Raw genomic sequence first — 10394 nt, forward strand, 5'->3', positions numbered from 1 at the left:
GCAAGATTTGAAAGATTCTAAAACAACATTTTTTCATTGCAAAATGATGGAAGTGGTAGTTGTTGGCCCAAGAATTTCTAACATAACTTGTTGGTTGATCATCATATCGTAAAATATCATCTTCCTACCCGAAATGATTGAAGTTTGTTGTCCCATCAAAATCCATTACCACATGATGGGAATTGTTGGATGTTGGTAGCCAATCAAATTATTGGTAGCTTACAAGAAACCAACATAAACCATCAAAATATCTTGATGGTTCCATCTAGAATATTGTCTCGGGAATGTATGAAAGTATATGCCAAGCTTTATTAGACTGAGTAATTAATTCTTCATAGGGAATAAATTGCGGTGCTTCCAAGGAATCTTGCCAAATAATCAGATCAAACTTCATGGCACTTTTCTCTCCTTTTTGAATGTAGAAAAAAAAATAATTTGACAAGAAGCTTCTATTTTTCTTGTCGATACCAATTTTTCTACGTGATTACTAAGAAAAGCTCTTGTCTACGAAAAATATTCTTTTTGCAGAGTCTGACCTTCTTTGACACTCTTTACCTCTCACTGCTCATCTTAGCCGAGCAAGAAAAGGATAACACGTATGTCGTCAAGCTATATTTTATTCCTGATGGACAAAGAAATACCAGAGAATGTATTACTTTTTTTTGTAACATTGTGAAGGAAAATTGCTTAAGTGGTGCCACGATCATTCCTACGATGGTTTTTTGGTTAAATTTTTTCCCCTAACTGGAAAATTTTAGAAGACTTTTTTTTAATGAACAAAGAAAACTATTTCTGACTTATATTTTAATCGACATTTTATAAAGGAAAAAAAATAGTTTTTACCTCAAATGGCCATTTTTCTGAAAATAAATGAAGAAGTAACTGAGTATTTTGGAATAAAAATAACTATTTGTATACATTAAGTCCTGCTTGCTAAATTTGAAATTTGAGAATTGAAAGAAAAAATAGTTTTAATAATAGTAAATTTAAAAATGAAATAAAAGTTAATACCTCAAATGGCTATTTTTTGGGAAAAAAATGAAGAAATCATCTTTTATTTTGGAATAAAAACAACTATTGGAATTCCTGCTTGCTAAGTTTGAAATTTATCTGTGGAAGAAAAAGTAGTTTTAATAATAGTTAGTTTAAAAATAAAATAATAGTAAATGTCTCGAATGGTTATTTTTCTGGAAAAAAAATGAAAAAATAACCTTTTATTTTAGAATACAAATAACTATTTCCATACATTAAGTCTTTGTTAAATTTAAAATAAACTTTTACTGAAAATATCTACTATATATTCTTTTTGTATATGGAGATGAGCCCTTGTTCTGCTCTCAACTCGTGCATATCCTCATCAAAAACCAAGAGAATGAACTGCAACATTTCATTTGCAAGCGCCATCTACCGCCATTAACCTGAGTTGTTTTCATGTCCAGTTCTGTTGATAAATATGTTTCGTTTTTAATCTTTTGAGACGTTGAGTGAGTGTTGTCACTTGGGGGTTCTTGTATTTGTTTACTTATCCGGATACGCAATCTTTTCTCTTTTTTTACGCAATTTTCTCCAATCAACGCTCTGAGAATTTTTGAGATATCTTGACCGGTATTTATAAAACAGTGAGACACTAACTATCAGCCCTGGGTTCGTGTAGTTCAGTCGGAGGTAAAACTCAAGAAATCAACATGCCTGTCGATGTTTACATTTTTCCTGTAAGCGGCCCATGCCGGGCCGTATTGATGACTGCCAAAATGATTGGTCTAGATGTCAATAAAAAAATTTTGAATTTGGCTGGTGGTGATCAACTTAAGCCTGAATATATTAAGGTGAGAAAACAATTATTATTCATTTCCTTTTTAAAGTCTTTATGTATTTTCAAATTTATGAAAGGAAAATTCACGACATCGACTTAAACAGTGTTTCCCAAACTTATGACTTTTGTGTACAATTTCTAAATTTTTCGTTACGCTGTGTACCACTAATAAAAAAATGAACGCATTTTTTACTACAAAAAATTGCACAAAAGTTAAAAACCACAACTGGCTGTTGACACCGCTAATTAACTGTTAACTCTGAAAAAAATAGCCAATAGAAAAATACGTAATCGTAAATTTTCATGGAGAGCTTTGTTTTTGAATAAAATTTTTTGAAATTTTCGTTTGTTGCAAGATTTTTCGCGTAAAAACGCGTACCCCCACTNCCAGTCCTGTTGATAAACATGTTTCGTTTTTAATCTTTTGAGACGTTGAGTGGGTGTTGTCACTTGGGGGTTCTTGTATTTGTTTACTTATCCGGATACGCAATCTTTTCTCTTTTTTTACGCAATTTTCTCCAATCAACGCTCTGAGAATTTTTGAGATATCTTGACCGGTATTTATAAAACAGTGAGACACTAACTATCAGCCCTGGGTTCGTGTAGTTCAGTCGGAGGTAAAACTCAAGAAATCAACATGCCTGTCGATGTTTACATTTTTCCTGTAAGCGGCCCATGCCGGGCCGTATTGATGACTGCCAAAATGATTGGTCTAGATGTCAATAAAAAAATTCTGAATTTGGCTGGTGGTGAACAACTTAAGCCTGAATACATAAAGGTGAGAAAACAATTATTATTTATTTCCTTTTTAAAGTCTTTATGTATTTTTAAATTTATGAAAGGAAAATTAAAGACATCCACAAAAACAGTGTTTCCCAAACTTATGACTTTTGTGTACCCTTTCTAAATTTTTCGTTACACTGTGTACCACTGATAAAAAAAAATGAACGTATTTTTTACTATAAAAAATTGCACAAAACTTAAAAACCACAACTGGCTGTTGACACCTCTAATTAACTGTTAACTCTGAAAAAATAGCCAATAGAAAAATACGTAATCGTAAATTTTCATGGCTAGCTTTGTTTTTGAATAAAATTTTTTGAATTTTTTTTTTGTTGCAAGATATTTCGCATAAAAGCGCGTACCCCCACTAAACTGTTCCCGTACCCCTGGGGTACGCGTACCACACTTTCGGAAGCACTGCACTGAAACATAGAGCTGACGTCGCGTTGTTAGAACTCCTGGGAGTCCCATGCCGATGATATCCGAATCAAAAATAAGAATAAAGACTTAAAAAATTATGTTCCCCCCTTTTTTTTTTAAAAAAAAACTTAGTTTCTTTGAATATTAGCTTCGAAAATTCGAAACTATCATTGCAATCTTAGATGCAATAAAGCCATATCTAGGCCTGCCTTCTAAATGCAGTTGTTAGTTGTCTCAGCATTTCTATTTAGCAAAATCATAATAATAGAAAATAAGAGCATCTTATATATTTTTAAATTTTTGTTTTTGAAAAAAGGTATTTTATTTACTTGCCACTAGAGCTGCACAATGAGCTTTTTTATGTGTGTGTGTTCGCGGGTATCTTTTTCTAAAACTTTCTGACTTCTAAAGGCCCTGCTTTTGATGCATCATTGATTTAAAAAAATTAAACAATTATCCAAAATTTGAAAATAAAATTAGGAATGAAAATCTGCAATACTTCACTTCATCAATTTTAATGAAACGGATTTAATAATTTTTCATATTCTATCATATGATTGATTATATATCCATTTTATAATCTATCCCTTAAATAGAGGCTTTGTGAAATGCTTTTCCCAGGGTCTCGCTAAGCCTAGTGGCGTCCCTGCTTTTCTCTGTACCTGAAATTTTTAATTATTCAAATCTCAGTGCAGGGTGTTTAACAATCTGAACATTCAAGATAATTTTTAAGATTTCTAAAATTCTAAAAAAGAGAGTAAAATTTGTAATTTCTGAAAAAAATCATGGGAGATAATTTTTAAGTGTTAGGAATTTCGATTTTCTGAGGAAAACATAGATCTTTTTTTTCATGACGGATTTTTAAATCTTAAAACTTTAAATCAAAGTGATCTGTTAATTTTTTTTAATTTAATGAAAAAAAAAACTTATTTCTCTCTCTTGTGGAATTATTTTTGTGCACTTCAATTCTTTCTTATGACCAAAGAATTTTTTTTTAACTTTGTTAAAATGGGGTGTAGTAAAGAACTGATGCAGTCAATTTTGTTCCTTTGTTTTGTACAGTAACGAAATATGTAAGAATGAATTCCCGTGAACAATTCGATTATATGCCCCTGGAGTGTAATAAAATAATAAATGAAGGGAAGAAGAAAAAACAACAAAGCTTTTAAAAAAATAAAAATAAATAAAAAAAAAAAAACGAAGGATAAAGGACATGTATTCTCAAAAATTTAAATCCTTGCTTAAAGAAAATTTGTAAGTAAATTTATGCGGAAAATATTCCATCGGAAAAACTTATTATTTCCAATAAAATATTCTTATTTTTTCTTATATATGTGTAATATATTATACATGTAACCGGCAAAGTATGATAAGGCCGGCACTGTGTAGAATGCCGGCTGTTTTTAGGCAAAGTATGAAAGGTGAGAATTATTACATACTTTGCCTAGGCAGTGTATGCAATGACTAGGCATTTTATAGAATGCCAAATGCTATTTAGGCAAAGTATGAAATGAACGTCCTGATGGCGTATTGACAAAACATACCGTAGATAATAAACTTGGCGATTGCAGATGGAATTGGCGATGGATTACGCGTAAATGTGGTGGGAGAACGAAATTACATTAACCTAAACAGTGTAATTCGATATTCTTTTTCTCCTCCTCCTCGACTAGACATGATGAATGAAAATAACTCATTAATTCTTTTCAGAAGAGAATTAAAAAAGAAAATAACCTTTTTATTGTCAGGATCACTTTACAAATACACTGTATTCATATTTTATTAAACGCTATAATTTATATTTTATAAAACGATCTAGTTTTTTGATATAACAGATTCAATTTTTTTACAAGAATTGTGTTTGCGAAGAAATAAAAATAATTTACTACTACTGAACCAATCACAAAAAATAACATAACATTTTAATGCTATGTTTTATTGAAACGCTATTTTGAAGAATTAATTCTATTTAACTTTTATTGTAAGAAAACATAACCTGTTTTATTTTAGTGATATTTTCTATTAAATCAATATTCTCTATAAAAGAATAATGTAAGCTTTTTTATAAAGATTCTTTTTTTAGAAATTAACAAAGACATATTATTTACTAGAAAAAAAATAGAGTATTCAAAAATGTTATCACGCTTTAAAGTAATAGTTTCTTGTAAACGAAATAATCAATATTTTTAAAATAAAGTTTGAAAGCGTTTGTTTCATTACTAGAAGCATTCATTATAAAAAAAATATATATTAAATTACTTTTTTGCATAATTTTATGAAATAACTTTTTTTTGGAATGAGATGAGATTTTAAACTTTGTGAAAAATTGATTCAATTCCTTAATATATATAAAAGTCGGTAAATACTTCATTCATTATGGAGGTCATAGATAACTTGATACCTTTTCAATATAAGAATAATAAATGCAATTAATAGAAAATGCACAATTTTAAAAATATATTTTATTTACACGCATTGCGTACAGGTTATAATGCAACTATCATACGTAACATAAATTTATAGATTCCTAAATACTGTTATATGAGTTTGGTAATTAAAAATATAATTAAAAAATAACATAATTAAAAAATAACATAATTAAAAAAAATTTCAACCTTCAATTAAAAACTTCCTGTTGTCATATATTAATAATAATTATAATTTTTAGCAACTTTTTTGGGCACAAATTTTTAATTCTCGAACTTAATACTATCCTTTATATGAAAATATCAGAAAATTTATAAAAGAAAAACTATATTTTAAAATTGAGACATTGGCGACAACAGAGGTTAGATGTATGTGCTGAGTTTAAATAAATTATATGTTATAAAACTCACATTTAAGATTTAGATCAATTTATTATCAGGTCATAAGAGTGTTTTTTAATAAATAAATGTAGTGATTGTTTGATTTACAATTGTAAGGTCCTGGGTGTTTAATGTTAAGTTATACATTTCTTTAGAAATAATATTTGAAATATGCAAAGCAGGGCGGCATTCATTTCAACTTAAAAATCATCAACTTAACTTTCAATAACTATAGATAAATAAAAAACAAAAGTTTGATAAAAACTTTAAAAGAAATACTTTTAGAAAAATTCTTTCTAAATAATATTTAAATAAAACACAATCACTTCGTCTGAGTGATTCTGTAAGAAATTCTAAACTTTACAATTTTACAAGTTAGGTGAAAAGTAAATATCTACAATAGTGGTAGGGAATTAAGGAAATTCTAAATCTAAAGTTTGAGTCCTAGAACGTAAACATCTGATCATTAGATCAAAAGTTAGTTTTAGATTTTTCGTTTATTGCTCACTGTACACTAAAAGGTGATTTTTTTTTTCTTTTGAAATTTTGATTTTAATGCCCTTACTTCAACCTCCTTCGAGTTATGCTTACTTTATAAATTTAATCTCAACTTTATTTTTCTTTTCACTTTTAAACTGTAAAAGACTTTTTCTCCATTTGTAAATTATGAAAAAAGTTATTAATCTGATTGCGTAAACAGTTAATTTATTAAAATTGAACATTCTCAATTAATTCCTTTTAATAGTCATTTATATTATTAATAATAATTATTTGCACAAAATTATAATAGAGGAAAGTTTGATTAGAAATTTAAAAGTTCTTGCTACAATAATTAGGGAATTTCTATTGACAAATTCAAGTAATTTTTTTTCCGGAGCAAAATGCATTTTTATTTAAAATGGAACAGTACTGACTTAATATTTATACGATAAAACATTCTCTAATCGCTAACACCGATGACAGGAAAAAAATTTCGTTTTTTTTCCTTTTTTTCCACAAAAAGTTTAGAACTTGAAATGTTGTTCTTTCATTATAAAGCAATCGCATAATATTCTCGTATCATGTGAAACTTTATGACGAAGTTACTTATATACCGTTTTACAATTATAAAATGAAATGATTATTAAATTCTACTTGCATTTTAAAATGTAATACTCAATCGTTCAATGAATTTTACGATTATTTTTATAAAACTGTGTATAATGAACATTTCAACTAAAATAATTAGTACAAAATAGCTGCTAAAAATTCTCTTAAACATTTATAAATTTCAGCTTTTCGCATTATTGCTAAATAATCTCTACGTCGAAAAATATTTAAGAAATTCCATAATAACTGAAAATCAAATAAAATTTTTAAAAAATTGTAAATGGTTATCGAGCAGAGCCATTAAGTTTAATTAATGAATATAGAATTAGTAACAAAGTCACTGCTGAACAAAACATTTTTTTTAATCTTTTAAGTAAACAAACTTTATTGTAATAATCATTTCTTTATTAAGGACTAGAGGTTATTGTGAAATTATTAATTTTAATTAGTGGATGAGTAGGTAAAGAAGTTCACTACTCGAAATACATTTAATGAAAGTTATGAAAATACAGAATATGGAGGTAATAATATATAATTTTTTTATCTTAGTTTTATTACGACCTTCTAAAAAACGCTAATAAACACAATTATGTTAACAAATACAAACGATTATGTCGGAGCTATAACAAAAAAATACGCTTTATATTTCATTTAATGCAGAAGAGTCTAATGAAGATCAGCTTATTTGAAACTCTGAAATGTCACACCCATATATAACTTGGTGAATGATAGATACGTGATACCGAAAACAAAACAAAAACATAAGCACAAAGCTGTTTGGCGATTTGCGAGACGCTCCTTCAACGCCGATAGAAATTTTCGCCAACCCTTTTATAATCTACGGTATGTTTTGTCAATACGCGTCCTGATGAGGTTATTATGTAAATGATGTGCATGTTACTGTGAATGACCGAAATCGGGGGTTGTTGAGTTTCACTGGTGAATGTTGACAATCACATTGTCGGTTTGGTGAATGTCCGAAATATCTATTACATCCGATTTTATATTAATTTATTCGTGGATATAATTACATTTATTCGATATTTTAATACTTACTGACGATAGATTAGAAAAAGCATCAGTGTAGGGTATACCAGACAAATGCTTACCGGGCAGTGGCACTTAACTAGACCTAGTATGACTAGACCTTTGTTTAATGTCCGAAATATATACTAGGTCTAGTTAAGTGCCACTGCCCTGTATAACCTACACTGATTTTTTTTTAAGGTCAAGTGCCATTGCTCGGTATACATTTGCCCGATACTCCAAACACTGATGTTTCTTCTAATCTATCGTCAGTAAGTATTAAAATATCGAATAAATGTAATTATATCCACGAATAAATTAATATGAAATCGGATATAATAAATATTTCGGACATTCACCAAAGCAACTATGTGATTGTCAACATTCACCGGTGAAAGTCAACAACCCCCGATTTCGTTCATTCACAGTAACATGCACATCATTTACATAATAACCTCATCAGACGTTTATTTCATACTCTGCCGGTTTCTCATTTGGTATTCCATAGAATGCCTAGGCAATGTGTGAAATATAAATCATTTCATACTTTGCCGGCTAATTTTAGGCATTCTATACAATGCCTAGTCATTCCATAATACAATGCCGGATTTCATACTTTGCCGGTAACATATATAAACAATGACTTAAGACTTTCAGTATTATAAATTTGGTTATGTGTTTCATATGGCTTTATTAGGAATTCAATCCAGAAAATTCGACAGCTCACTGCATCACAAAGGAGCAAAAAAACAACAAAGAAACAATTCAACAATTTAGGTAAAGTGAGCAGAAGAGAACAATAAACATTTGAATCAATAAACATTTCAACAATATAAAATTTTAAGCGTTAATATGAAAAAGGTAAAGTTAGTGACAATTCATGAGAGTTCTTGCGTCCCAATACAATTTAGTGACATTCCCACTTTTCTGGGAGTTCCTATCTAGTCCATTGCACAACAAGAGGTGATCAGAATTTAATACACCCATGTCACAAATTGGGCATGCTTTTCTGGGAAGAATTTTTATGTTATATAAATGTTCTGATAAGCAATCGTGGTCTGTTTTGAGCCTAAAATGGGTTACTGCTTCTTTACGGGGTTGGTAACAGACAAATTTCCAATTGTCTTGAATATTTTCCCATATTTTGCCTTTTGATTTTATAGTTAAGTCATAATTATTTATTTAGGTGAGTTTTTTAATAACGTCTTCTTTAAGAGTATCAGGTGTGACGGTTGTTATTTCTTGAGGCACAGTTGTTCCGTTTTTTGCCAGATAATCTGCGTTCTCATTGCCTTCGATACCGATGTGTGAAGGGATCCACTGTGTAACTATAGTTTTATTCATTTCCTTGAGGAGGTTTATATCGAGCTGAATTTCGTTTAACAGCTTAGTTTTAAAACATTGGTTTCCCGTGATTGCTTGAATTGCAGAAATGAAGTCTACCAATAGAACCACCATTAGGAACTCATTAAATCTTGTTTTTAGGTTCTGTAAAGCTAGATAAATTGCTTGGATCTCTGCATCAAAATTGGTCATAATTGGTCAAATTTGGTTAAAAATTTATATTTCAGTCTTCAAAAAATATTTTACGTAAGCCAAATATTTGAGTAATAAAAGATGTAAGATATTTTCGTTATGTTTAAACATTTAATATACTGGTTACACGGTTTTAAATTCAAAGTTATAGTCTCCTCAGCTTTTTTTTTCTTTTTTTGAACAGATTTTTTTTGAACAGAACTTTTTCATGTCTTGGTTTTCAAATCTGTAATCGGTTTCTCTCAATGAACTACAGTTTTTATACAATTTAATCATATATTCCTAAGCAGGAATCACTCACATATTAAGTATCCCATATTAATATCCACATATTAAGTATCCCCACTTCTCTACAACGGAGGGAATGATAGGTAAAACGCAATAATACTTTTTAGTGTATGATGCAATGCGTCAAAGTCATACGTTTTATTTTTTTACGTGTTGTTTTCACAGAAGAAGGCTATACAAAAAGTTTAGAACTTGAAATGTTGTTCTTTCATTATAAAGCAATCGCATAATATTCTCGTATCATGTGAAACTTTATGACGAAGTTACTTATATACCGTTTTACAATTATAAAATGAAATGATTATTGAATTCTACTTGCATTTTAAAATGTAATACTCAATCGTTCAATGAATTTTACGATTATTTTTATAAAACTGTGTATAATGAATAACATTTCAACTAAAATAATTAGTACAAAATAGCTGCTAAAAATTCTCTTAAACATTTATAAATATTATACATTTATAAATTTCAGCTTTTCGCATTATTGCTAAATAACCTCTACGTCGAAAAATATTTAAGGAATTCCATAATAACTGAAAATTAAATAAAATTTAAAAAAAATTGTAAATGGTTATCGAGCAGAACCATTAAGTTTAATTAATGAATATAGAATTAGTAACAAAGTCACT

General features: G+C 29.0%; 1 protein-coding gene across 2 annotated transcripts in view; it reads left to right on the top strand.

Moving 5' to 3' along the window:
• The first annotated feature begins 1464 nt into the window (after positions 1–1464).
• LOC107440091 (glutathione S-transferase 1) overlaps positions 1465–10394 on the top strand; it is a 33548-nt gene continuing 24618 nt past the window's right edge. Inside the window, exon 1 of one of the 2 annotated variants that reach the window (XM_043049129.2) lies at positions 1465–1826. In XM_043049129.2, coding sequence (XP_042905063.1) covers positions 1686–1826 — 141 coding nt within the window. In that variant the 5' untranslated portion in view covers positions 1465–1685. Of the gene's footprint in view, positions 1827–2200; positions 2592–10394 lie in introns of those variants that run through there. The other variant, XM_043049128.2, reaches the window with a different exon arrangement.

Source organism: Parasteatoda tepidariorum, chromosome 3, assembly GCF_043381705.1.
Source record: "Parasteatoda tepidariorum isolate YZ-2023 chromosome 3, CAS_Ptep_4.0, whole genome shotgun sequence".
Taxonomy (NCBI): Eukaryota; Metazoa; Arthropoda; class Arachnida; order Araneae; family Theridiidae; genus Parasteatoda; species Parasteatoda tepidariorum.